This window comes from Aspergillus melleus, assembly GCF_016097325.1.
Source record: "Aspergillus melleus strain CBS 546.65 chromosome Unknown contig1, whole genome shotgun sequence".
NCBI classification, from domain to species: domain Eukaryota; kingdom Fungi; phylum Ascomycota; class Eurotiomycetes; order Eurotiales; family Aspergillaceae; genus Aspergillus; species Aspergillus melleus.
This window is the reverse complement of record NW_025763370.1, coordinates 6,998,106-7,025,889: the sequence shown is the minus strand read 5'-3', so window position 1 is coordinate 7,025,889 and position 27,784 is coordinate 6,998,106. Positions and strand designations below refer to the sequence as shown.

Genomic DNA, 27,784 nt, shown 5'->3' with positions numbered 1-27,784 from the left:
TTGCGACCTGAACTTCCACCGCCATTTCGTGACATTTTTTCTCCTTTCCCTCTAACGCCCGAACGAATTCGCCTGATTTTTCGATTTCATGCCGGAAACGATATTCAGAAATCGAATCCCCCTCCCAAGATGATGATGAATTTCCAGAAATACCCACCTCATCCTGTGTATCATCTACATCCGCCGCTCCTGGGTACTTCGCACGACCCTCGTATTGCTCCGCCGCCGCCTCGTCCGTACGGGGCTGCTCCTCCCCCTCCGGCTCGAACATACCTGGATCCTTATAGTCGCAGCGAAGTCGAGATGTCTCGTCTGCCCGCCGCCTATCATTATCCCCATCCCTCATCGACGCCCGCGACATCTACATCCTACGCCGCCGAGACCGTGTATGCGCCGTTTCGGACGGAGAGCAGCGGGTATCACGTATCACAGACGACCCGTGGTGCAGCGAGCCGACAGAGTATGGAAGCGGAAATCAAGCAACCTAATCATCAGAGGCAGAACCAGAATCAGATTCAGACCCAGATCCAGAATCATAGTGATAATCCTAATCAGCACAATCGCCCGGAGCGTCGTATGGTGTACCGCGAAGGTAGGATTTGTCTTTCTTTCTCCTTTTTTTTTTGTGTTTCTTTTCCTGTTTTGAGATTTGGTCGTTCTCGCGATACGTTCTGTCTCTATATGCTGCTGGAGTATTGGACACTGGATATTTGTCCTCTGGTATACCTCGAGATTACATCAAGGTACCCAAACTTTGTTGCCCAGGGATCGCCGGCCAATCACGGGTCTTCCGCCGGGCGCGTCTGTGGCGCCTGATCGACTTCCAGCCCAGGCGACCTCGGGAACGCTAGTCCTGTCCTGGCCTAGCGCACTGTCTCAGGGCGTCTTTGCCTGGACGGGACTAGCGCCGGCCGAGCTCTTCCAGGCCCAGAGTCACGGGTTCTGCCCCAGTCAGGCGCGGACTTTCCTCGCATCAGCAAAGTAGCATCATATCATCTTCTCCCCTTTCCTGCTCTCCTCCATTCTGCCACCCCCCTTCCGGCCTCTCCCTTATCATTATTCTGGTTGCTATCTGTCGTTTTTCTTTTTTCCTGCATGCGACATGAACCCTCCCCAGTCGCATGACCAGGGTCGCCGAAGATCCTTGGGCAGCAGCGGCAGTCCCGTGTTTCCTGGTGAGTCGCCAGGCGTTCGTCGTCGGGTCCTGGCGCGCTTCCCAGCGTGATCCGGATGAATGGCCCACATCAACACGCAGCGTACTTTTTTTTCTAACTCGAAACCATTTCCCCCGCTCTTTGATTTTATTTTGTTTCTGTCATCCGTTGTGGGATCTTGAATTTTTCCGTCCTGTTTTGGTCTTCAGTCGCAATTGTTTTCTGTTTTTACAAGGCCTCAAACCAGTGTCGCTAACCTCAGGGAAAATTCTCTCTCTAATAGGACCTCAAGATCAATCCTCCTCACAGTCGATAGGCAATCGTCGAATGCCTCCTCCCTCGCCGCCGCAACAATACCCGTCGCGAGGTCAATCGGGAAATACCTCATCCCTTTCCAACCCCTTCATCTCGCGTGAGCCTCCCAGCAACCCGGCTCATCATCGTCCTGGGAGCAGCATGTCGATATCCTCCATGCTAGGCTCGGACGCTGACCGACCTGCTCGGGATGTAGGCTCATCATCGTCCATGTTTTCCCGGCTGCCAGTGTCCTCCGCTCCCTTTGGAAGCGCGCCTCCGCCCTCCGCCCCCAGCGCCATGTCTCCCCCCTCTGCTCCCGCTCGACCCTCCCCATTCGAATACGCTCCCTTTCGTCGGTCACATACCCCGGAGAAGCCTTTCTCAAAAACGCAGTCGGGGCGACCGTACCGATCTAGCTCCGGTGGGCTTTCTCATCCCTCCGCTGCCGAACCGAGCAAGTTTGGAGGACTGTCTCGCGTACAACCGCCCGGATCGCAATATCCGGATAAGCCGCATTCGACGCACCCGTCTCCGCAGATATCTTCCGCCGACGCTGCTTATGGCGAAACGCGTCGATTGAGTTTTAGCGCCCCCGCTCCTCGTCCAAACAGCCAGCCCCAGCACCTCGATCCCCCGGCTCGCCCTGCCGGGTATAGTCCGATGGCGCGCTCGAGCGCAGCAACCGGGGAAAGCTTGTTCGCGGCGGCACATCAGCGGTCTAGTTCGTATGTGGGTCATGAACAGCCGCACGGGCGTTATGGAGGGCTGTATGGGGATCGTCACTTGGAGGAACAAGCCCATCGGGACCGGGAAAGAGCCCTGGCCCACGAAGCGGACTCTAAAGGAGCCCCTCCGCCGTCAGCACGATATAATGCGCATTACGGAGAGCGGGATCCTGCAGCTACCCGCCAGCAAGGATTGTCTGCGTGGGACCTTGGTCGCTCTCAGCCTCCCTCGCCGGAGAACAAGCGGTTTTCTGCTTCCGAGACCGGATCTGGGTTCGGGTTTGGCGCCATCCAGAATTACACCAAGTCTTTGGGATCTCAGATGGCAGCAGGGTCGCGACCGGCTCCCTTGTCGATGCAGTCCCGCCAAAGCCAACCCACTCCACCCCCTCATGAACATCACCAGCAACAGCAGCAGCAACAGCAGCAGCAACAGCAGCAGCAACAGCCGCCGCCCCAGCAGCCGTACCTAAGTAAACTTCAAACCGAACATCGCGTCTTTACGTCCACGCCGTCGGCAGGTCCGTCCGCTCTGATCCACGCGGCATCTTCCGATGATCAGCGACGAAAAGGAAGTGACGAATTGCTTCAGCATCGATCTCTCCTTGGCGTTGGTCTAGATGCCAAACGCGGCGGTCGCGCGTCACCTTTGCCTCAAGCTGTTCAGGGTGCCCAAGCCCAGATCCTCGGCCCTGCAGGGGAGGCAGGTATTAAGAGCGAACTAGGACGTGTTTTCTCCGGCATTGGAAGTGGTGTTGGCGGCGTCACTGCCACCGCCAGCGGCAGCGGACCTTCCACCCCGATGGCTGCTAGCCCTTTCAAGCGCGACAGCCTCACCGGTCGATCGGTCAACAGCGAGGCCGCTACAGATGACCCCAAAATTGCCCGACCCCCGTCCGCGAACGGGAAAAAGTCAAGGAGGTCGAGGGATGAAGAGAGTCGGGTGGAAAGCGAGGCCGGTTCTGATCTGCGCCCAGGTGGTTCTGGGCGTGGTCGTCGGAGTCGCCATCTTCACCATCATCACCATCAGTATGTCTTCACAACCCTTTCTTACACTCCCCCAGTAGTATTCCATGCTAATCAATTACATCTAGCCACCATCATCACCGTCATAAACCCGAAGAGGAAGCGGCTGCAGCCGCTCTTGGCGGTGTCCATCGCCCTCTGTCTTCGATGAATTTTCTCCATCGTACGTCGACTCCAGGCGAGCATATGTCTGCCGGGACGCCGTTGGGACATCATCACCACCATCATCATCACCATCACCATCACGCTCCCCGCCCGTCAGCTTCTGCAGCTACGACCGCTATCACTCCGATGCGCGAGCCCCGGACGATGGTCAACATCGAGCCCGTGCTGTCCAGCGTTGCCCATCTCCCGCGGCACCATTTAGGATCCACACTGTATGCCACCCGAATCGGCACCCCTACGGACAAAGCTACGCTGGAGAGCGCCAAGTTCGGATACACGACCACGCCACTTCCTCTTCCTCGCTTTGAAGGCAAGGAGAACTGTACATTTACGGTGCGGGTTCCGCGCTATCGCATCGACTCCAGCCACCGCGAAGAGATCTGCGCCCGCCGTGCTCTGTGGGGCACCGGCGTGTACACGGATGATTCGGACCCGGTCGCGGCCGCTATCCATTCGGGATTCTTCCGTGGCGCTTGGGGTGACGACGTGGACGTGGACATGCTCGATCTTGAGATTAGGGATGCTTATCAGCATACCCCGAAGACCGCGCAAGATGCCGGTCTTCCCGAGGGGGATCGACCTCGGATCCCCCCTCTGCCTCCACCCGAGAAGGACCTCCACATCACTCTGTTGGTCTTGCCCAAACTGGAGCGTTATGACTCCAGCGTGTTGTTCGGCGTTCGGTCTCGAACGTGGGAAGGCTCGCACGACGGCATGAGCTTTAAGGTGCTGCGCGTGGAGTGGGTCGACGAAGGTGTGGGCCGGGGCGAAGAGCGGAGCGGAGAGGCACGGCGCAAGCGACTGCGCGGCCTGATGCAGAGCGGTCGTATCTGCACCGGGCCCGGAGTCATTAAGATCGAGCAACTGCGCAACGGGCAGATTCCGCGACGCAAGACGAAAGCCATGGAGAGCCAGGAACCGTCGGCAGCGGCGGTGCAGCCCGTGTCATGATCCCATGACGTACATTTTTGGATACCGTCCTTAGGAACGGATGACTTCTTGAATTCTTTTCTCTATTATTATCCTGTGTTTACTTTATGTTTCCGATCTCCTTTGTCAAATTTCCCTATGTCTATCTTAATTCCTACTCTCTGAAATGTTTCCAGTCGAGTCAGTGTCTCGATGGATTGCTGTTCTTCTTACGAGCGAGGCGTGGAGCTATTATTATGTCTATTAATTATACTGCAATATCATTCCTCTTAATGCCGGTGGAAATAAGCTTCAGATGACCGTGACACGACGGGCAGATGACATGCAACGTCCGGATCAGCGGGACGGGTGAATGGAAACATGTCATCCAGCGTGCACGAGGCCAATGGGGATCCCTGTTGGTGTCCGGGGGAGGGTCCCTGAAGGATTCTCTGGCTGGCCGGGGAATAGACATGTGTTTCCTTGTGACGGAGGAGTGGATATGCCAGCATGTTCTCCGTATAGATCCATGGGTGGGAGGCATTGGCTTTGATGCCTGAGAGATCAGGCAGAATATGAAGCTCTCCCCGCATTGGGAAGTGAGGACAAGTCAACCTCCAGGCCCAAGCACGCGAGTCGGGGAGGAAGTAACGATGGACTGATTTAGAGTATTCATAGCGTATAGCTGATCATTTCCCATGATCCATAAATCCATCGGGGTGGATCTCACATCAGGGAGGAATTCGCAGTCCAGCGCACCGATGCCACCGAACCGAGGCCCAACGCCGCCACGTCTGGGGAGAGAATGAAGACTCCCGTCCGATTACGTCGTGTCGTCTTGGGTCGGTATCCGTATTACTCCCTTTTTAGTGCGGGGAACGGTCTTTTTCCCGCCATCCCGCAGCCCCGTGACAATACGAAACCGGCCAGCGATCGGTTGTGACGCTTTCCTTCCAGCCGAGGTTCCTTTCTCTCTCTCTCTCTTCTGTCTCTCTCTCCTGCTCTTCTTCTTCCTTCATCTACCCACTCCCTCCCTTAGATTTATTCCTCCCATTCTTACTTCTTACTCTCGCAATCACCTCTCCTTCTCTAATTCCTCTATCTTCACTCCTCTCTTTTCGTCTGTTTTTGTCACACTCGAGAGGGATGTTCACGGCTTCTGCTCGAAGCCGTCTCTCCACCACTCTTTCACGGCCCCGTCTCTCCCCGACCAACTCGCTCCTCGCCAGATCTGCTGCGGTAGGTTCGGACTGTTTGATCTTTGTTCCTTAGGAAACATGCTAATTTCGACTTTGCAGGCTCCAATTATGGCCCCTCGGCGCAAGGCTTCGTCGGTCCCGGAGGGTGAGTCGATCACATGAATGCGCAGGACGCACCCGATCGTTCCTAACACCCCTTTCTCTCCAGGCTACAAGGAAGACCTCTCCAAAGGCAACCTGCTTCGTTTCGAAGATTCTCTCCCCCGTCTACCCGTCCCCACATTGGAAGAAACTGCTCGTCGCTACTTGAAGTCCGTCCACGCCTTGGTCTCGGACGCCGAGTATGAGCGCACCAAGAAGGCCGTGGAGGCTTTCGTGAAGCCCGGCGGTGAAGGCCAGCCTCTGCAGGAACGGCTGCTGGCCCGCGCCGCTGACCCGAACAACAAGAACTGGCTCACCGAGTGGTGGAACCACGCTGCCTACCTGGGGTACCGCGACCCCGTCATCCCCTATGTCTCCTACTTCTACTCCTACCGGGACGACCGCGCCCGGCGCAACCCCGCCAAACGTGCCGCCTCCGTAGCGACCGCGGCGCTGGAGTTCAAGCGTCAAGTGGACGACGGTTCGTTGGAGCCTGAGTACATGCGCGGCCAGCCCATGGCCATGAGCTCGTACGAGTACATGTTCAACTGCTGCCGTATCCCCGCTGACGGTGCGGACTACCCCCAGAAGTACGCCGCCAAGGACAACGAGCACATCGTGGTGGTGCGCAAGAACCAGTTCTTCAAGGTGCCTCTGGTGGTCAACGGCCAGAAGCTGAACGTGTCGGAGCTGGAGCAGCAGTTTGAGCGCATCTACGAGGTCGCACAGCCGGCTCCGGCGGTCGGAACGCTGACCGTGGCTAACCGTGACCTCTGGACCGACGCTCGGAAGAAACTGGTGGCGGCGCACCCCGCCAACGAGCAGGCGCTGCGCGACATCGAGTCCAGCGGCTTCGTCATCTGCCTCGACGATGCCAACCCCGTGACCCTGGAGGAGCGGGCGCATCAGTACTGGCATGGTGACGGCGCCAACCGCTGGTTCGACAAGCCGTTGCAGTTCATCATCAATGACAACGGCACTGCCGGCTTCATGGGCGAGCACAGCATGATGGACGGCAGCCCCACCCACCGCATGAACGACCACCTCAACAACCTCATCTTCAACAACCGCATCGACCTGTCGGCGCAGCAGGTGCGATCGGACCTTCCCGATCCCCGCCCCATCAACTTCCACCTGAACAATGAGGTGCTGGAGTCGATCGACGCCGCCACCAAGGAGCACCGACAGCAGATCGCCTCGCACGAGCTGCGCGTGCAGGCCTACCAGGGCTACGGCAAGGGCCTCATCAAGAAGTTCAAGTGCAGCCCGGATGCCTACGTGCAGATGGTCATCCAGCTGGCCTACTTCAAGATGTACGGCAAGAACCGGCCCACGTACGAGTCGGCGTCGACGCGGAAGTTCCAGGAGGGTCGTACCGAGACCATCCGCACTGTGTCGGACGACAGCGTGGCCTTCTGCAAGGCGATCTCCGATCCCGCCGTACCCCGCGAGGAGGCCGTGCGTCTCTTCCGATCGGCGCTGGCCGCCCACTCCAAGTACACCGCGGAGGCTAGCGACGGCCGCGGCGTCGACCGCCACCTGTTCGGTCTGAAGAAGCTGCTCCGCGAGGGCGAGAAGCTGCCTGCTCTGTACGAGGACCCGGCCTATGCCTACAGTGGCTCCTGGTACCTGTCGACAAGTCAACTGAGCTCGGAATTCTTCAATGGCTACGGATGGAGTCAGGTCATTGATGACGGATTTGGTATTGCCTACATGATCAACGAGAACAGGTAACTCCCTTCCTCCCCTTATTTTTTACGGGCGTATCATGCTGACTATGTGAATGATAGTCTCAACTTCAACATCGTCTGCAAGCGCATTGGTGCTGAGCGTATGAGCTACTACTTGAACGAGGCCGCCTCGGACTTGAGGGATATGCTTATGCCCGACTTGGCCGCCCAGTCCGAGAAGGCGAAGATGTAAGATATGTAATAGATTAGATGAATTTATTAGATTTGTTATCATATTTTGGTTTCCTCTGGGGGGTCTGTAGATTTTGGTTTTGGTTTGCATAGGAGTAATCTAGCACGAAAATGCATCCGACCGACGGCCGCGACGCCGCCTTGCTTTGTTTACTCCTTGCATGCTCCGACCACCCGTCAACTCTAGCTTCAACCAACTCAACTGTACATCTCCTATGCATTAATCAACTTTCATTGCTCGCTTCAAAGTAAATAGGTCGGATTAAATACTGCCTCCCTCGCCAGGTTCTTACTAATCAATACTACCCCTCCCTCGAGATATATTTTCACGCGTCATCACCCGCAGCTAAACATCGACTTCCCAGCTACCTGGGGTACTTCATCTATCCGATGTTCCCATTCATCCGCAACATCAAACCCCTCCACCACACCCATCCAGTCGCCAACCTATCTATCTTCTGCCGAGGTAGGCATCCAATCCAGGGAGGCTGACCACACCCTCCAGAGCGAATCCAGTCCACCACCAGGAAGGCTAAACCACAAAACACCCTCAAACAAGCAGGCAACCCCATCCCCCGCTCAGACCTATTCACGTACACAAACGGGCGCTTCCTCACCAACGAAGAAGATCAATTTACTCGACGATATCAGGAATTCAACATAGACGCTCTCTGCGATGTCGCTGCCACTGTCCCAGCTGGGGGAAGTGTTTCCCCGAAAACAGCCATCGAGAAACTAGAAGGGGGGTTTAGCAAAGCTTTACTGATGACGAAGGAGAATGGGGATGAGGTTGTTGCGAAGATTCCTTATCGGATTGCTGGGCCAGAGGTTCTCACGACGGGGGCTGAGGTTGGGGTGTTGGAGTTTTGTATGTTTTCGCTATCTATTCTCTATCCTATCTATCCTCGATAATTCTTCACAGTCTGAGGGTTACTGATGTGTTTATATGGTCGATTGATTGGTGGTTTCTCAGTAAGGAAATATACCACCATCCCCATCCCTCGTGTTCTGACATGGTCCTCTGATTTCTCGAACCCCGTCGAGACAGAGTATATCATCATGGAGAAAGCACACGGGATCCAGTTATACGAACGATGGGGCGAGATGGCAGAGATTGAGAAATTGGAACTTATCAAGCAATTGACTCAGCTTGAGCGTCAGTTCTCGAAGATTCAGTTCCCGGCGTATGGGGGGTTGTATTTGAGGGGTGATGCGAGCGGTTTCAAACATCACGGCCTTGATGATAGTCTGGATGGACAGGGTCTGTTCTGTGTTGGTCCTTCGCCTGAGGCGTCTTTTTATGATCTTGATGGGGCTGATGGGGTAGCTGGTGAGGATGGGGGAGTGGATAGTGGGCCTTGTGAGTTATACTCGATGCTCTTTAGACATTCCTACTAACAATTGTACAGGGACGAGACTATCAGACTTCGGAATCTCATTTGTCAAAAGACAATTCTCTCTCCTTGCAAAGCAAACCCCAGACAACCAATCACTCATCTATCCCGGGGACCCAGAAGAACAAGCCCGCCTCTTAGAAGCCACAACAGCCCTCATGCGCATGCTAGACTCGCACCCCATCCTATCCCAATTCTCCCAGCCAACACTATGGCACACAGACCTCCACATGGGAAACATCTTCATCTCACCCTCCAACAACTCCCTCATCACATCTCTAATCGACATCCAATCTCTCTCCATCCGCCCCCTCTTCCTGCAAACCAGATGGCCTATATTCCTCCTCCCTCCTCGAAATTATCCCCAAGGATTTATCCAACCAACCCTCCCACGAAACTTCAACAACCTAGATCCAGACGATAAAACCCTCGCTCTACACCAATGGAACCTCTCCAAAATGGCAAAAGCGTATGAAGTCTCCACATTTCTCGAAAACAGACCCGCGTATCACGCCATGAACGTCCCGCGTGTCTTTCGAGAATTGTTCATTCGCGCTGGAGAGGTATCTTCCGTTGGAATTGTTCCGCTACGGGAGTGTCTGGTTGAGATATTTCAGAATTGGAATGGTCTCGGTATGACAGGCAATTGTCCTTATGGGTTTAGCCAGGAGGAGATTAGATCTCATGGGGAGCAGTTTGAGAGGTCTCCGGAATGGAGCGAGGTTCACCAACTCGCGATGGAAGCGCTGGATACTGATGCGGAGGGGTGGATATCGCCGCATGTGGACTTTGAGCTGAAGAAGAGGCAGAATAGGGAGTTGAGGGAGATGTATATTGAGCGAATGGTAGGGGAAAAGTCACAGGAAGAAGTCAGACGAATGTGGCCGTTTCCTGAATGGTAGATCTATGTGCAGTTGGCTACTTGACTAGGATATATGACCTGTTGAGTGCCCACTTCTCAAGGGTCAATTATATGTATAACACTGTATGGAGGAGTGCTTTGGAAGGTTTCAAAATCTACTGGCAATGGTTGATATTACTGGACTGTCAGTGAGGGAAGGTTCTGCTATACACAATCCTTTTACATATCTTTTAAAGATAGGCGGAATAGACCCTAACCAGAACTTGAAACCCTCAAAACACCAAGTTTCCAGTTATAAAACTGACTAGAAAGATAAATCAAGTACCATATGATATCCCCCTATCGACGCTGAAGTAGCTAAACTGTAACAACACACACTAAGGCTGCCTATCTTGGTATCCACTATAGAATTTTTAGACTTGATGCTTAGAGAAGAAGTGCAAATTGTACTACCCCAACAGCCCAGTAGTATACATATCGTAGAGCCGTACTTTGCAACCCCCATGGCTCCAGCCGAGGTATCCATCGTGCTATGATACCTGGATAAACAAATGAAGAAAGGCCAAAGTCAGTTCTATTTCCAGAATACTCAAGGGTGGATTTACGTAAGTAAGAACCACAGAGATTCAGTCATTGCCACAGTTGCTGATTTCCGAGCCATTTCGTTACCCACTCCGACTTGTCTCATTGCCAGTTTCCTAGTGCCCTATCTAAGTTTATATGTAGGCCGTAGGGCGTACGGCACGCCCTACCCCACGCCCTGAGCCATCCCTTGTGTCACGTACAGTATGTGTTAACACACACGATTACGGAGAGTAGAGGCAACAGAACACAAGTAGAAGACAAAGAAGCCGCACACTCGCTACCTATCCCGCGAGAACATAGTGTCTGTTTAATCAAAAACGAACTAGTCCGCACTAAAGAAAGGAAGTGTATACCCGGTTTATGCGGGTAGCCGAACTCGCGCGGAGTTACACCGAGCACCGAACCCCCGCGCCGGGGCGGCAATATTTCCCTGAGTTCCCCCACGTTCGCCAGTTTCCCCTCTTCACGACTTGCCCTTATCCAACTCTCGGGATAATTCATTCAATCCTTGATCAAAATGCCTTTTAATACTCCTATCCAGTCCGCCCTGAAGGCCCGTTCAGTTGCGTTCGGGTTCTGGCTCACGTATGTCCTACTCGTTACTATGTTTTGGGGTTCTTGTCGTGCAGCTCTCAGAGCTCACGATGGACAATTTCCTTGATCAGTGAGCTAATATTGGAAATTGAACAGACTTCCCAGTGCTGCTGTCGCTAAGACAATTATTCACGGCTCTTCGGGATCCTCAGCTAGGTTCAGCTGGATCCTGGTTGATGCGGAGCATGGCCTCATTTCCGACCACCACTATTACGAGGTCAGTCTGCGAGGAAGGCCGAAACATCACACAAACTTGGACCAGTAGCTAAGGATATCATAGCTTAACAACGCCATTGGCTCCGAAGGCGTGAGCCCCATTATTCGAGTTCCCTGCGCCGAGGAGTGGATGATCAAGCGTGCTCTCGATGCAGGCGCCCACGGTATCATGACACCCATGTGCCACACGGAGGTATGTATTCCAGGCCAGAACGACTACTCTGGACGTCTTCCTCCTTCCAACCGGGCGAGCATGAAGCTGATAGACCATCTCTTTCCACAGGCCGATGCCATCAACATTGCCAAATGGACACGGTACCCTCCCATCGGCACGCGTGGCTACGGACCGATGTTTGCGCCTCACTCCTTCCCGGGCGTCGACCCCGGCGCTGACCACGACGACGGCGCAAACGAAGGCCTGACCACCTTCGTGCAGATCGAGTCCCGGTCCGGAGTTGAGAATGTCGAGAAGATCGCCGCCGTGGACGGTATCGACGTGCTTCTAATCGGCCCCTTTGATCTGGCTAAGCAGTTGGGTGTGACGCGCGGGGGTGCAGAGCATGAGGCTGCTATTCAGCGGATCAAGAAGGCCGCGCATGCGGCTGGGAAGAAGGCTGCAATTTTCTGTAGGTGTTATTTGGATCAAATGGTTCCCTTTTTCGATCAATACTAACAAGTGATGTAGGTACTGGCGGCGCCGATGCCTACGCTCGCGGCCAGGACGGATTCGAAATGGTTTCTGTTAACACGGATGTTGGTGTTATTCGGTCTGCTATGCTGAACGAGTTGAAGGTTGCTAATGGGGAGAGCGCGCAGAGTGGACCTGGAGGGTATTGAATCATGCCACTGTTTAGTTAGTGGTAGTGATGTGAATGACAGATACGAATGTATATAGACACTCCATGGAGAAATTCTTGAGCGAGATCTAACATTATCACTACGTAGCGTTAAACGGCTCTAGGGATTTAAAATATGTAGGATAAGATAATAGTAGAATTTCTTCTTTGCAACTTTCTTACAGATCTTTTAATGCATTCCATATAATGGAGCAGGTGCCACCGGGCTTGTGATAAGTACCTATCAGGCAGCTTCATCTCCCGCAAAACTAGACGTTCGCATTCATCTTCTTCCACCATTCACATGCAGAAAGCATACGCGGCACAGTCGTTGGAGGCCTGGAACAACCAAAGTCAGTGAAAGCTGGCAGTTGAGTGTCACATTGCTACTCGCACGGGGTGCACTTTCGGCTACCAAACCCAGGTCACAACTGAACTCTGAGAAGGGCTGGATCTTGTTCGGTTGGGACCAGCGCCATCTGATGGCCACAAAATCAACGCCATGCTCGGTTGCTCCCACGTAACTTGAGGTATGTACATTTTTTTCAAGATGGGTTTCCAGCGGTAGTGCTTCTCCGCTAGAACGAAAGCGTTGAAGCCAGTGGTCTAGACTTTGCTGAAGCAATGGAACATGCAACGCCCCAGGAGCTCGGAACGCAAACCCGCCATTCCGTTCTTGAGGTCCGATCACATTCATTGACAGTCACTGCATGATTGTCCATGGAGCTTCTTCTATAAAAGCAAGGGTTTTTTTCTCTAGCTCTCATTTCTCTTCTTCCACGACCGTCAAACCTACCACTCCATCTTTCTAAACCGGATTTAAGCCTGCAATGGGTTCCTTCAGCTCAAAGAAAAAACGCCAAAACCCCCCTGAACGGAACAAAGTCCCGGAAGAGAAGCCATCATTCCCTACGGACAGCTCAGCAAAAGAGGCCGACGAGATACCAATGACCTTTGGACAAAAAGGTCGGTCAGCCTGTTCCCTAATCTATCTAACAATCTATCTCTGCTAGAACTGTACTAACTTGATCCGACCTTAGGCAAACGAGTCGCCCTTCTTGTGACCGCCCCGGTAAGCGAATCCTTTCAAAATATAGTTGAAGCAATCGGAGGCAAGGTGCCGCCGAGTCCTCCTGTTGACTGGGACAGTCGGGACAGCGATGCCTTGCCGAACCTCACGTCGCGGCTCAAGTTCACCACGCACTACGCTCTCTGCGTGATCGACAGTGAAAGATGGGATGACACCTCCTTGACCTTGAAGCAGCGGTTTACTGGTGCAAAGTTCTGGGACCATCCAGGAGACTCAACCAAATTGGCATCTTCGAGAAGCAGTGCGAGTAACAGCAGCAGTGAGCCGACAGAGCTAAATGCATGCGTAGTGTGGGATATAGGCTTGATCAAAGAGATAGATAGTAGACAGGAAATCGGTCGAACAGACATGAGTGACGAGGAAATCTCGGAGGGCAGGTAACCCTTGATCAAGAATGACTGATATAAAGCTGACTCCAACCGTGCACAGTCTATACGAACCTCTGACGGGACTGGAAATATATGCCTGTTTTCTGGAACTGCCATGACCTTGCGATCCGCCTCATCTACCTGATTGTTGCACCTTCGCAGGCAGTAGGCAATTTCTCCGCCAGCTAATGGGGTTACTCCAGCAGGCCTACTACACGGAGGTTGACTTGTTTCCGAAGGCCTTCAAGGTGTTGACGGGCGGGTGGGTGGTGTACGCGTTGGCCATAGCTGGTAGCGGTATTTACATAGCTGGATGGTCCGTCGGATTCTTTGGGGGAGTTGCTTCTCATGCCAAATTGGGTATAAAGAAGAGATACATGCGTAAACTCGAGGAACGCTTCCCACAGCTCAGGTCGCTTCATGACTACTACTGCTGCTGAATGCGAATTCTGCAATCAAAACAGGTGCTGTTGGAGGATGATATCGCTGGCGGGGCCCACCTATTCCAAGACAATGATTATCAGATTTTGCCGATGGGTGTAACGTCTGGATGAAGTAATGCAGTCGGAGAATTGACTTTGGGGTAATTGATAGGGGAGTTCGGTGAGATGGGGAGAATATCTCTCCAAGAATGTGATGCAAGTGACAAGGAAACTTCCAATCTAATATGACTTGAAGGCGTTGAGCGATGACCTGTTTCAGAGCCCCTTGAGTACTCTCTAGGGAATTGGATGGCCTATTCACAGCTTCATGCATTTCTGTTGCGGCTGGCGGCTGGCGACTCAAAACGAGCCCCATCAGCGCTCTGCTATTCGAGTATAATGTAATCATTCTTATCATTATCATGTTTGTGCTGTTGGAATTTGGTCCGAGATAAAGCAAGACCTATGCTTCCAGAAAGGTAATACAGGAAGTATGTCAAAAAGGCGAGACTAGATTTGACACAAAGAGTCTATAACTTCATACCGGTTCCAATTGTCTGCAATGGCGTTAAGGCCTTCATCATTTAACTCAAGTTTCGACACTTCGAACAAAACACAAAGCAAAGAGCGAGACTGTAGCCATGAAACAACATCTGCCTCTTCAGCACAACCGCAAGCATGGAATATCCAACTCCAAAAACTTATACCTTGGCTCCCTCAAATGAAACGCAATATACCCCATAATATACGCTTTCGTAAACTCCAAAAGCACCTTATCATGCGACGCCGTGTGCAAAATATTCTCGATCTTCTCGACTATATCCTCAACTAGTCTTTCCAAGACCGAGGATATACTAACGCCCCGAACCAACGCTTCCTGGTGGACAAAGTTCCCCGTCTCAGGGCCCACAACAGACTCCTTATAAAAAGACAGCAGATCATTGACCCCGTTCGTGAAATCATTCAAATCAGGCGCCATGTACGTCAAGCTCGTCAGCCTGTCTAGACTGTAGAACTCCTCCATCAAGATGAAGTAGGCAAATACATCAGGAACCCGCGTCACGGTACGGAAATATCGTGGAAACTGCGGTGCTTTCACTCCTCTTTCACCATTCCTTCCTGCTCCTCGATGAGCCTTTTGACAAAAAAAGTCCTCCAGATTAGCCGTTCGACAGTCGCAGAACTAATATAATTCATCATTCCCTGCGTGATTCGATCCACGCTAAACTGGGGATAAAGAGCATCCAAGCGACGGTTACAATCCAACCAAGACTGCAGGGCCTGGGGTTGCGGATTGCCCAGGACGATGTTCTGGCAAAAGTTCTTCAATCCATCGAGACACAATTCAGTCAAATCTTCAGTGACGAAGAAAAGTGCGGTGAAAGTCGCGATCTCGAGCTTGGTACCGCGGGGATGAAGAGGATAGAAATATTCCGCTACCGCGGTGCCGGTTCTGGCGATTTTGGCTGCTTTGTGTGGCTCGATGCCGTGTTCGAGGATCAGGTGGGTGACGGTTTCGTAGAAACTAAAGTCTGTGGTATGTTCCGGGAGTTGGTAGTTGATTGAATGGAGGAAGTTGGTGCAGATTGCCTCATACTGTTTCTTTGTGGTGGTGTTGTTCATTTTGGCGCTGTGGATAGATGTGACGTTTATTTAGATAGTTGCTGCATATAAGACAGTTTACGTTCTCTGATCTGTCCCGATCAGAATGGTTTTATATGACCTTCCTCGACGTATAACTGCGTTCCTCTCCAGTGACGTAGTGAAGTCGGTGTCAGCATAGTATACTTAAATCAAGTTTCGATATAGGATAAGCTCTCGGGGCCAAAAGGTAATCCGGCCTTAGCATCACGAACCACATAACAGAACTTGATTTTAAGATTAAGATACCGGAGAAGCTATATCGCATAATCGTTCATAACGCTACAATATATCCTAAAATGGGCATGGCTCAGAATAATCCTCTTACATCCTCGGCATTGGCGCTATTTAGAAGGAGACGTGGTCTGAGTTCTTGACAGAATCCAGCATGTACATTTGCGACGTAGATTCCATAATCAAAGTTCTACTATATCCGTAATGATCCTGAGAGGCTTACTTAGCAGTGAATTCCTGTGGTAGAAGTTGTTGAGAATAACTAGAAAATCACTCCACGTGTAGGTCAGCCAACCATCGAAGGCACGATCTAAATTGCCTCATCGGAATATCGGTGGCTCCATGTAATATGATGTGGATTGCCTTTTGTTTATATCTGTTTCCTGATCTATAGATGCCTACAAGTTGGTTAAGCACCAACTAGAGCAGTCGGTGAGAGCCGCTAATCCATTCCATATTACCACGTAGAGTGGAATTTCTTAGCAGAGCAGCTCAACCGATTCGGGCTACGAAGCCTATGCTTGTCAAGATATTGACTATGACGTTTCCTTAGGTCATCAACAACTGTTGACATAGCAGATAGTGCAAGGACTGACCGTGGCCCAACTGAGGCTTTTAGTCTAATTAGTAGTACGCGACCTTTTGACAACAACATTAGAAGCCGCATCTAGGATAGCTATCGCTTCAGGCTTGAGATCAATAGTAATTACCTATAGAGAGACGGTACCTATAGGATATACTACCTACTAATCGCCACTGCTTGCCTCCGCAATGTCGAATATTTCCGAGCTCTTGTCCACCTCCCTCTTGAGGTCAAGACAATGCCTTTTAGGAGAAATGACCTCTTAGGGTATCTGACCTTCCTTTGTGTATCTTCTGTGTGCTAGAATCATTTATGACATACGTCACGAGAGCGACTAGATCCCCAGCCATATCTGTCGGGGGCGAGGAGCGGGCCGTATGCCAATCATTAACCCCCGGTTGGCTCAGAAAACAAGGAAAAGTGGGCTAGTCGGACATAATTGAAATACAGAAACACGCTACGAGGAGATCCCTGTAAGGCCTGGACTTCGTTTTAATGCATGTTGATCTTGGTGAAATCTTGGATCGGCGGGGTATGCAGCGAGAATAGTTCATAAACCTAACTTATGCCCGAATTCTCGGTAGTTATAGACCAGACAGCTCCGCATTTCGACAGTCTCAGTGTTTCTTATACTCTATGCACTATCTAATGTCAATCTGGCGTACTGCAGACCCGTTGATATGATCAAATCGGCAAATTATGCAACGTGAATAGTTCATAAGATCGTCCTATACTAGCATAACCCCGCATGTAATCTTCAGGCCGATCAGGATATAGGTACAACATGTAATATAATTCAAACGGCTTGACTCTTGGATCTATGTAACTCTCAATTGTGTTTGGTGGAACGGGACGACTGCAACCGACTTCCTTGTAGGGTATTTGATCATACTGCATCTCGTAGCCAGCAATAAAAAGAAGAGCAGGCAGGCGAAGAATTAATTATAAAGATCAGGATAGACTCCTGCTGCATCATCTTAAACAGCGACATCTTCTCACTGAATGAAGCACTTGGATCTACTCAATTGTAACAAACCGTGATATCTTTGTCAAGATGTCACCTGCACTCTATGTTGTTCTCTCTATCTACCTTCTCTACGTCTGTCTAGCTGCGACTTGGAACATTTTCTTCCATCCACTACGACACATCCCAGGACCAAAACTATGGATCGCATTCCCAATCCTAAGACACATCTCAGCTATCCGAGGAAGACTAGACATCGACACACGAGCTCTCCACGCCCAGTTCGGAGAAGCCGTCCGACTCGGCCCAGACACTGTATCCTTCATTACCGCCCAAGCCTGGAAAGACATCTACGGCCACGGCCACAGACAACTACCAAAGGTCCTGAATTCCTCCAGCAATACAGCGGATATCATCAGCGCCAACGACGCAGACCACACTCGATTCCGCAAGGCCTTGTCCCACGCCTTCTCCGCCAAGGGGCTCCAGGCACAAGAGCCTCTCATCACGCGCTACGTGGATAGGCTCATTCAGCGACTCAAGGGCTTTGCCGAATCAGGTCTCCCAGTTGACATGGTGAAGTGGTATAACTTGACGACGTTTGACCTCATCGGAGACCTTGCGTTCGGTGAACCTTTTGGTGGATTGGAAACTTCAACCTACCATGACTGGGTGTCTACCGTGTTTGAGTCCGTCAAGTTTATCCCATTCCTCAAGGCGAAGGACTCTTATCCGGTTCTCTGTAAAGTCCTACTGTCTTTCCTTCCAAAATCACTCCTCGAAGCAAGAAAGAGACAAGTCGAGCACGTCCAGATCACCGTGCAAAAAAGACTACACTCCCCTCCAGCTCACGACCGAGGCGATTTTATGGACTCCATGCTACGCCATCGTGGAGATAAAGACGAACTCAACGATTCTGAACTCGAGGCCAATGCGAATATCCTAATCATCGCAGGAAGTGAAACAACGGCGACGTTACTTTCCGGAGTGACGTTCTGGCTCCTCAAATGTCCCGATGCAATGGAGAAGGCAGTCCAGGAAGTTCGATCCACCATGGCCTCGGAAGCCGAGATCAACTTCCAGAACGTGACGGCTCGACTCCCGTATATGATGGCTTGTCTGAACGAAGCTTTTCGTATGTACCCGCCGGTGCCGGGGGACCTGCAACGCATGACACTCGGGCCATCCGTGATAGCTGGTTACGAGGTCCCAGCTGGAGTAAGTTTCCAAGTTATTCCACGAACACGCCTGTCTCTAAAAGTATATACTAACCACCCGTACTTATAGACCAAAGTCTCCGTCCACCAATCCAGCGCCTACCTCTCCTCCAGCAACTTCCACGCCCCCTCACAATTCCTCCCCGAGCGCTGGCTCCCCGAGATCAGATCCGACCCCTCCTCGCCGTTTCATGCTGACCAGCGCGACGTCCTGCAGCCCTTCTCCGTGGGCCCGCGCAACTGCATCGGAAAGAACCTCGCCTACACGGAGATGCGCGTCATCCTTGCGCGTGTCCTCTGGAACTTCGATCTCGAGCTCCAGACGGAGAGCTGGGATTGGAAGAACCAGAAATCGTTTATCCTTTGGGAGAAACGGCCGCTGATGTGTAAATTGATCCCGCGGGTGACAGAATAAGGAGGGGCCTACATACGCAGAGTATTGGGGATGGGCTTGGGTTGGCTGGACTTGCTGGATTATAGTATTCAAAGCAGTCTTGGGTCATGAGCGCAAGCTAAATATTATCTCCTATTAACCATTATAAAGACGTAATAAATGATCTCTCATCCTCGTAGACCCACCAAACATTGATTAATAAAACTAAGAGAAGCCAAAGTCTATATTCTAGAACAGAAAGGAAAGTAGTAAGGCAAGAGGAAATTAAAATATAAAAGTCTCAAACCTCCATCCGACTCTTACTCCGAATCCTCGCCCCGTAGATATACAGAAGGACTGGAATGGGAATGAACAGAGCCGCGACACAGCCCAGTAGCGTACACGCCCATTCTACACCTAGGCCGTCGAACTATTCATCGCAATAGTTAGTTGAGGAAAACATTCGTGAGAATGGAAGGAATGGTCTTCAGGGAATGTTAAGTAGATAGGGACAGGCTAACCATTTGTTTCGCGAAAAGCGGAAATGCACCACCAGCGGCTGATCGAAGGAATGTGTGCGCGGCGACGGCGGATGCAGCTCTATTCAGTTCATTAGATACATGCTCGAAGTGCGAAGAATGAGAAAGTTCAAAAGAAAGGAAAAGAAGGGAGTTTACCTGTCCTCACTAGATTCCACCAGATAAGCCAACGAAGGAAGGAACATAGTCAACAGACCAAATCCCGTCAACAGGCCTGACAAGGTCGGCACAATCCAGTGAAAACTGGACTTATACCCCGTCCAGCCGAGCCAGAACAAACCGGCAGAGAAGGCAACCGCCCCGGGAATAGCCACAGGAAGACGCCACTCGGGCATCATGACGCCGTTGTTCCGTTCCATCTTGCGCAGCACCCACGGCTGTGTAGCGGCGATCGCGACGGCACCGAAGAGCTGCCCGACAATTACTCCGATATAGGGCAAACTACCGACGCCGAGGTTCATGCGGTGAACGAGTTGGAAGACCATCGGGTAGGCCGTGAGAAATAGGTAGAGCAGGCCGTAAACGAAAGCGCCGAAGCCGCACATGCAGAGGGTGATGGGGTCGCGGACGAGCATCTTTAGCGGCAAGCTGAGGTTCTCCGTGAGAATGGTGTGGAAGTCGATGCGCTTTTCCTCCTGCTTCGAGTGCAGTGACCAATCGCCTGTTTCGTGGCGCAGGCGACTGGCCTTTTGAGTGAGAATGGCGGGCTGGAAGGTCTCTTCGACGAAGAGCAGGAGCAGGACGAGGACAAAACCGCCCATGATTCCGGGGATGTAGGCCGTCCAGCGCCAGCCCATGGAGTCATTCATGACGATGAAGCCGCCGATGAATGGTGCTGCGAGGGGTCCAATGAAGACCATCAAGCAAAACATGACGATGGGGATGCCTCGTTGCTGCGGGGTGAACATATCTGCGAATGCTGGGCCGGCCAGGGTGAGAGGCCCAGAACCAAAGAAGCCGGTAAAGAAGCGAAGGATGAAGAGAGACTGGACGTCTTTGGAGACAGCAGTGGCGAAGGAGAAGACCGTGAAACCGAAGATGGAGACAAGCAGGGGGAAGTATCGCCCCTTCAGCTCGGAGAAGGGACCAAATGCTAGAGGTCCAAAGGCGAATCCAAACACGTAGAGGGAGATGCCCAAGGTGCAGACCTCTCTGCTGATACCGTAAATGGCCATCAAAGCGGGTATGGCAGGGGAGAAGATACTACTAGCGAAGGCGACGACCATGGTGCTAAGGCCCAGAATGGCGCATATGTATGCCCTAAAGTGACAGACTGTCAGTATTCAGTCAATCTCCAACCATCGATCAATGTCACAAACCTTTTCTTCATGGGCCAGTTCAGAGGATTCAGAGGATCTTCAGGGCCGTCGAAGTCGACGTAGGGCTTGGCCTTCATTGTGACCGCCGAGTCGGGGACACTGGGTGCTCTCGACATGATCAATTGACTTCACAGAACGAATGTGAGGTATGCCGTATATGGACATGAAAATAAATTCCGACGATAGGAAGTATGTTGCGAGGAACAACAACAAAACACAATCCAGGTCAACCCGAGTGAGACCAGCAGATAAAGATATACCAAGGGGCAAAAATAAAAAACAAGACCAGGCCACCCTTATCCACTATTCACATTTTCGCCCACATCTCATCTCTACACACTACTATATCCACCTGACCGTCCCTACCGACGCCCTTATCCAATGGCAAACACGGCAGCTGAAACGGGGTCCAGCGCCTTGCAAAATCCTCATGATGCCAAGAGCCGCAGGGTAGAAAAAACCGGACCATTGCCGTCAACATTGGCAGGCAGGAGCAAACAAACTGCTTCCGAGCGAAGATAACATAATGAAAACAGTGTCCAGAAGAACTGGTGGATCCACCACTCCCGTCGGTTTTCTCCGAAGGGTATGATATCCGCATGGTTGTGGCAGTCATAGTAAGGTATGGCGTCAGGCTACCCAATTCCGACGGGTCAGCCTATCGGAGACTCGGGTTGCCGAGGCTCTGGCACCTAAGGGAACTAACAGCACAGCACACCGGGGCGGCAGAATGCTGGGCTGACAGCGGATAAGAATAGGCTGTGCTGACAGCATCGGGAGGATTCCTAATGCGGGAAAAGACGGGCATGTTCAGGATTCTGACACGATGGACAACGCAGCATGTTCGGTCAGCGGTGTCCGGCGACGTGAATCAGGTCAGGGATGGAAGGATTATTGATTATTTCATCATCAATGCCGACAGCTGGGTCGATATCATGATTCCAACGGAGAAAGATCGGGCGATAGGGCTGCAGTCACCTGGTTGCACTATTCCGGATGGGGTTAGCGCTGGACCACGGGGTTCTGGACGCATGTGACTGTCACATGTCAATTTGCAGGATTGATTCTTCACCTTCACTCAGTCCCCTGAGTATACTCGGTTCCTCAGATTGTCAGACCCGCTGGTGCAATGTCGAGTCATCGGGCCGACAACGGCAACCCGATTGGCGCCATATCAAACCAGGTGGTGCCTGTGGCCTAGCCCTATGCGGATGTCATCTTCCAGAACCTTGATCTTTTCAAGATAAGAGAAAGGTCGAGGGTAAATCCTCCGTGGTAGCACAGGATACGGACACGGAGGACACGTGCAGTGCATGGATAATGAGATCTACTGGTTATGCCAGAGATATGTCGCTGTCTAGACTCCAGATTGCGGATAGTCGCAAGAAAGTGTCGTGGGGCGGTCCACAATCACATGTTCTGCATCCAGCATAAACACAATCACATGAAAATGAAATCAGGTGGTGATAGCAGTCTATTCTTATCGCTGTATTAATCCTTGTGCCGTGCATAAACATAAAAAATTTCCAAGGAGAACCATTCTCGCTCTATCCCGATCCAATTGCCATGTCCGACCCTGTCATGTTCGCATTGCGTCGTTACGCCATACTCCGACCCAGACCTACGGAGTTTGCGCTCCCTCGCCAATCCCCATCAATCCCCCCGCAATCCCATTCATTCGGCGGTGAAGCAGGTCCTCCTCGCTGGAGAGACTGTCCAGGCTACCATCCCTACGACGAAAGTACGCCGGACTTTCCGGTCCGTCGGAGGTGTATCCGTTCACGCTGGGCATTTTCAGGGATGTAGGCGCAAACCGCCGTTTCCTCGCGAGCCCGCTGGGGCGCGGGGTGCGTCCTCTCGACACGCTTCGGGATCGGGGAACCTCGTTATCGGAGTGAATCTCTTGGTTGACCAGCTGGACGCCACTGCTGAAGGATCGATGGATGCGAGCGTGACCCGGGTGGCTGTTGTCCGGGTTGAGAGGCGTCATCTTGCCGATGCTCATCTCCAACGGCTTGTCCTCGTCGGCAGAGGATTCGCCCGTGAGGCTTCGCTTGTGATTGCGGGTCCGCTCCTTGTTGGTAGGTACTTTGCTGGGTGTCTTGTGCAGGCTAGAGGTGTCAATCAACGATTGGGGAAAACTAGGAGAGACCTTCTTTCTTTCGGCCATCTCAAACAGATCCTGGATCCACGAGGCGCAACGATTGATGTGCTTCCAGCTCTCGGGGAAGAATCCCGCCATCTGGAGAAAGCCATGCGACACCCCAGGCAACAAAGATACCTCTACATGGTCCTTTTCCTTGAAGGTACGCCACGACTTTTCGAGACCCAACTCCTGACGCTCGCGGAACTGATGCAATTTTGCCTGCCGTAGTCGGCCAGCAAAGATTACGGTGTCATCAACCAAGGGGTCCCGTTCCCCGGTGATGATATATGTCTTCGGGAAGCGGGAAAGCAGTGCATCCGGCGCAAGGACGGGAGACAGAAGAAAATCGGTACCGAAGTCAGGGCGGTTGTGAGGACCGATGTATAAAATGATCAACGCTCTCATGATCTCGGGTGTCAACATGCGGTCGTGAACGTATGAGATCATCGAAGAGACAGCCAATCGCGTTCTGATCTGCTTCGGCTGGTTCTCCGTCATCTCCACGGCCTGGGCTGCGATTGTATCTTGGGCTAATTCCTCCTCAATAATCTTTGACGCTTCTTTCACGATCCCATCCGTTTCACCTTCGCCATCTGACAAAGGACTGGTTTGAAAATCGCTGACAGAGGGACCCGGCGAGGTGAAGGGTGTTAATCGCTGGTAGTCCATGTTCTTCCGCTGCAGGACACCTTGGTTCGTCCGGCGTGTGCTTTTCTCCTGGATCAAACTCATCTGTTCCTCCGTCATCCAGCTTTCAACCTTCATGCTCAACGTTGGGTATGCCAGAACCAAGCCATCAGGGCGTGGCAGGATATTGTCACCCTGCCACCGAGGAGCGTTCGGGCCCCCGGATTGGAGAGCCATCAGCGTTGTCCCTACGGCGAGGTTCGCCCCGGCACTATCGCCGGTCAAGACAATTCGAGGTCGCGTTTGCCCGCTCAATCCCACGCAACGACCGCGAGTAGAGACGATCATATGGTAGACATCGTAGCATTCGTTCAGCGCATAGGGGTAAGGATACTCTGGTGCTTTTCTGTAGTCCAGGCTGAGAATCGGGACCTTGGTCTTTCCAGCCCACGCAAGCAACCGGTCCTCCGCAGACCGTGGGCTCATGGCAACATACCCACCGCCCGGTATATCTAGAATGATGCACGTCTGGTCGCGCAGTGCACTCAACGGTCCGTCAAAGTAAAGCCATGCACTTGTTGGCTCGGTGTACGAGGACTGTCCTGGACGAGGGATCCGGATTGCCCGTGGAGGATATCTTGTAAGTCGTGGTCGCATGATACTTGCCAAAGCCCAGAGATAGGGGGTGGTGGCCTTGTTCCACGAGACTCGCAAGTGCTCTACCGTCATGGTGGCCCGAACCCGACGAACCTTCTCATCGGCCTGCTCTGCTGCAAACAGATAGTAGCCCGTGAAGACTAACGAGGAGATATCACGCAGCCATTTCGGCTTGACGTTCATAGCTGTCCAGAACCCAGCGTCCAGAGCCGTTGTAATCCATGTTGCCCGGAAGAAGGAACGCGAGTATAAATTCGCCAAAGGCTCCGGACACTCCAAGCCGACGATCTTCGCAAAATTTCGACAAATGTAAAGCCATAGGAAAACGAACACGGTGGTTTGCCAGACACTCAATTTCTTGGAGAGGCGGGACGAGAGCTTCCGTATCACCGGAGGGCCATGTTTGTTTCCTCTGAGTCCATTGTCAGCTACCTCCTGGAAAGTAGGGTGAACAGGGATAATACCGCACCTAAGCAGATAGGTAGACCAGAACAGGAAGACGGCGAAGACCTGGATCTTGCGAAACTTGGTGGACGGCCGTCCTAAAACGTGATCTGCCCTTTGTTAACATTTGGTTGCGCTTTCTTACGCAGTGAAACCAACCTATCATCTCCGGCTAAATTGTAGCTGCTCGTGTCCCCGAATGCTTCGGATAAACGCTTGAAAGCGATGCAAAAATGGGCTGCAGTTTAGAAAGGACGGCCCAAATGCAAAGCCTGGTAAAAATGTAGACCAAACCAATAAGCGAAGTCAGATTAGGATGATTATGACCTGTCCGCCATTTGTACGGAACTTGGAGAATGGGATGCAGATAAGCAAGACCGCAAGAGTCTCTGGTCCTCTGATCTCTTCAAAACGGACACCTCGAAGAGTGGGCGGTCAATCAAGAAAGATGGCTCAGCCCCCTGGCACAAAGAACGAGGAGCAATGAAGGCAGGATAGGCCTGGAAGAAGACGGGCGTGAGGGCATCCATGGATAAGCTGGCGGGATGGACACGGGGGCCTGGCATGTGAAAGTCCCCACCGACGAGCTGATTGGAAATATATGTGGGGTAGTGGGCAGGAGTGAACAGGGCCCGAAACCAGTCATTCCGGGGCATCTTGGAGAGGCGACGGAGTGGATGATCGTTCCTTTAGTCGATGATGATTACTCCGGAGGGATTCTCGAGTCCTGGTCGAGTCTCCGTCACATGCTGGCCTCTTCCGCATCCCGTGACTGTCGTCATCTGACAGTCCACACATATCCAGACTCGGGGCTCTCTAGCGCGACTGTTTCCATAATGCTTATCTTTCCCTCATTATTCCAGAAACGGAAACAATTAATTGATTATACCCAAATTCTACATCGTAGTGAAGTGACACGATCTATAATCATAACCGCCGACAATAATCCCGCCCACGTGCAACCTGCCAGTCGCACAGCCAAACCTCGAACACCATGCTCACAAATCCAGCAATACATATACCGCCAGAGTCACTGACTGTCGTCGCGCCCAGCGAGAATTCTCGATCCTCCTTGGGTACGCGGTCGCCGATCTCGGCAAATGTGTTGACATAAACTAGCCCGCCCAAGAGCCCCTCCCAAAAGATGATGGCGAAGACAAGGTACACGCTGGGAATGATGTTGAATAAGGCGTGGAGCGACAGGATGGCCAGGTTGATAACCTGCAGGAACGAAGGGAGGTATAGGTTGTGGATGCGGAAGAATGGGGTAGATGACCGGGAGATGAACACTCCAACTTGATAGATCGCGTTATATGCCGGGTAGAAAGCACGGAAATGGGCGAACGGGGTTTCCTTCAGAGGGAACAGCAGAGTCGGAGAAACGCCTTGGTTGATCGTGTATTCTGCGACGTAAACCAGCAGGAGGGGGAGCATGCTAAATAGAATCGTGAGCCGGGAACCGTTTGGATTGCACTGCTGTCACACATACAACGGAAAGAAGAGCCCCTTGGCTCGCTGTAAGTTTGCCTTGACACTGTGCCACCCAATGCCACTACTGCCCGATGATTTCGCTTTTTGACTGTCGCCCGAGTCTAAAGATGAGCCTAGAAGAGTTTCCCTTTCGTCGGCAGCAACCTCATGATCGTCGCCCAGTCCACGTTCGTCGTCCACCACATCCCGGTCCTCCACAGCACGATATCCAGCAGAGGTTCGCGACGACAGGTAAATAGAAGACCGGGGAAGGATAGTGAAGAAGCTCACCAGCATCACCGCCGGCAGACAAGCCGACGCCAAAAGGGTCGCCTTGACGCCGAGTCCGAGCGAAGTAGTCGCCAGTGCATACGCACCAGCTCCTACCAGTCCAGCAGCCCCGGTCCCACTTCCCCAGGCGGCCAGACTAAAAGGACCGTAGAAATGTGTCAGACCCAGGAAGCTCAGCTCCCCGGCTCCACTAGACAAGCTAGCCAGCACAATTCCCGCCAATTTGGTGGAAAGCGAGCCGCCATCTGTATATTCCGGGCTCAGCGCCACCAGAAGCATGCCAATCGCGGAGATGGCCACGAAGATTACGACTCGTACGGAGTATGGTACGACATGGATGAAGTACGGGGCGATGAGCTTGGTTCCGAACGAGGGGATCACGTCTGCGAGGAGGACGACGCCTTTGGGCACATTGGGACCGACCAGATCAAGGGCAGCGGATAGGATGATGACGTAGAGGACATTGTTGATTAAACCTATGGTCGAAAGATGGTTGGCGCAGCACGTTAGCGGCCGAGGCTTTTTGGGCTACAGATCGAATAAGTAGCTTACCGAAGAGCCAGAACGCGACGCAAACTCTGGGGTCGGCACCGCTGAATAAGGCTCCGAGTCGCTCTCGAAATCGGGCCCATGAGGATGATGGGGATCCAGGGAGAGGTAGCATGGGCGTGTCTTCTGAGTCGGGTGTTCTAGGCATCACAGGACAGCAAGGATGTTTTGGTTAGTTCGCTACAAATTCAAGAGCAAGTATCAAGATTCATGTCGTTCGTTTCAAGATCGGAACCGAAGAGTAATTGCTGCTAATGGGCCATTGATATCAGGTGTTCTGGTGGATGAGAAGGGAATTGGGGGAACTTTGGGGGCTGTCGTTGACCGTCGGTCGGAGCGCGTGACCAGCTATTATCGGTGCCTTGGTGCCTGAGTTCGGTGCCTTGAATTGACAGCCGATCCCTTCCTGTTTGAACATACCGTGTACGTACTTGCGCTGCGGTGTGGTAGAAAAGACTAGACCAGTATATTGATAATATGAGTATTGAATATTCAATATCTATATAGGCTTCGTAATCCTACTAAGAAGTGCAAATATATAGTAGTAATAGTGCTTGTGGTAGGAGTAGTAGTCTAATTGTACGTAGGGTATAGATACATATATTCCCGCAGTGCTGCAGAAGGAAGAAGCAAAATCGTCTCTTCTCTTAACGACAAGGGATAATCAAGTACATATTTAGACAGTCTGGATATTTTTTTATGCTAAATGAGCGGAATCGCTTGACCATATTAAACAAAACACTGCCTGCATGCCGCTAAGGTTGCTACTGGGCTCTGCCGGGTCTTATACGGAGTAACATGATTATATAGAGGCAGTAAGAATGC

At 52.1% G+C, this 27,784-nt stretch overlaps 10 protein-coding genes across 10 annotated transcripts; 6 read left to right on the top strand and 4 right to left on the bottom strand.

Moving 5' to 3' along the window:
* Positions 1–129: 129 nt before the first annotated feature.
* Positions 130–4,318, top strand: LDX57_002519 (uncharacterized protein; the record flags this gene model as incomplete). Its single annotated transcript, XM_046084171.1, has 3 exons — positions 130–592; positions 1,438–3,205; positions 3,271–4,318. 3 exons carry the CDS (start codon positions 130–132, stop codon positions 4,316–4,318), a joined length of 3,279 nt encoding a protein of 1,092 aa, XP_045940134.1.
* Positions 4,319–5,422: 1,104 nt separating this feature from the next.
* Positions 5,423–7,539, top strand: CAT2 (carnitine O-acetyltransferase CAT2; the record flags this gene model as incomplete). Its single annotated transcript, XM_046084170.1, has 4 exons — positions 5,423–5,515; positions 5,575–5,620; positions 5,684–7,346; positions 7,407–7,539. 4 exons carry the CDS (start codon positions 5,423–5,425, stop codon positions 7,537–7,539), a joined length of 1,935 nt encoding a protein of 644 aa, XP_045940133.1.
* Positions 7,540–8,597: 1,058 nt separating this feature from the next.
* Positions 8,598–9,834, top strand: LDX57_002517 (uncharacterized protein; the record flags this gene model as incomplete). Its single annotated transcript, XM_046084169.1, has 2 exons — positions 8,598–8,898; positions 8,948–9,834. 2 exons carry the CDS (start codon positions 8,598–8,600, stop codon positions 9,832–9,834), a joined length of 1,188 nt encoding a protein of 395 aa, XP_045940132.1.
* A 1,062-nt stretch (positions 9,835–10,896) lies between these two features.
* Positions 10,897–12,026, top strand: LDX57_002516 (HpcH/HpaI aldolase family protein; the record flags this gene model as incomplete). The annotated part of the gene is made up of 4 exons (XM_046084168.1): positions 10,897–10,964; positions 11,070–11,190; positions 11,254–11,815; positions 11,875–12,026. 4 exons carry the CDS (start codon positions 10,897–10,899, stop codon positions 12,024–12,026), a joined length of 903 nt encoding a protein of 300 aa, XP_045940131.1.
* Positions 12,027–12,855: 829 nt separating this feature from the next.
* Positions 12,856–13,496, top strand: LDX57_002515 (uncharacterized protein; the record flags this gene model as incomplete). Its single annotated transcript, XM_046084167.1, has 2 exons — positions 12,856–12,991; positions 13,066–13,496. 2 exons carry the CDS (start codon positions 12,856–12,858, stop codon positions 13,494–13,496), a joined length of 567 nt encoding a protein of 188 aa, XP_045940130.1.
* Positions 13,497–15,000: 1,504 nt separating this feature from the next.
* Positions 15,001–15,528, bottom strand: LDX57_002514 (uncharacterized protein; the record flags this gene model as incomplete). The annotated part of the gene is made up of 1 exon (XM_046084166.1): positions 15,001–15,528. One exon carries the CDS (start codon positions 15,526–15,528, stop codon positions 15,001–15,003), a length of 528 nt encoding a protein of 175 aa, XP_045940129.1.
* Positions 15,529–17,417: 1,889 nt separating this feature from the next.
* LDX57_002513 (cytochrome P450) lies at positions 17,418–18,959 on the top strand (the record flags this gene model as incomplete). Its single annotated transcript, XM_046084165.1, has 2 exons — positions 17,418–18,545; positions 18,615–18,959. 2 exons carry the CDS (start codon positions 17,418–17,420, stop codon positions 18,957–18,959), a joined length of 1,473 nt encoding a protein of 490 aa, XP_045940128.1.
* A 259-nt stretch (positions 18,960–19,218) lies between these two features.
* Positions 19,219–20,852, bottom strand: LDX57_002512 (MFS transporter; the record flags this gene model as incomplete). Its single annotated transcript, XM_046084164.1, has 4 exons — positions 19,219–19,347; positions 19,439–19,517; positions 19,595–20,716; positions 20,776–20,852. The coding sequence occupies 4 exons, from the start codon at positions 20,850–20,852 to the stop codon at positions 19,219–19,221; spliced, it is 1,407 nt and encodes a 468-aa protein (XP_045940127.1).
* Positions 20,853–22,396: 1,544 nt separating this feature from the next.
* Positions 22,397–24,815, bottom strand: LDX57_002511 (putative lipase; the record flags this gene model as incomplete). The annotated part of the gene is made up of 3 exons (XM_046084163.1): positions 22,397–24,617; positions 24,675–24,759; positions 24,809–24,815. The coding sequence occupies 3 exons, from the start codon at positions 24,813–24,815 to the stop codon at positions 22,397–22,399; spliced, it is 2,313 nt and encodes a 770-aa protein (XP_045940126.1).
* A 761-nt stretch (positions 24,816–25,576) lies between these two features.
* Positions 25,577–27,107, bottom strand: btn1 (battenin family protein; the record flags this gene model as incomplete). The annotated part of the gene is made up of 3 exons (XM_046084162.1): positions 25,577–26,084; positions 26,139–26,886; positions 26,963–27,107. The coding sequence occupies 3 exons, from the start codon at positions 27,105–27,107 to the stop codon at positions 25,577–25,579; spliced, it is 1,401 nt and encodes a 466-aa protein (XP_045940125.1).
* Positions 27,108–27,784: the final 677 nt, after the last annotated feature.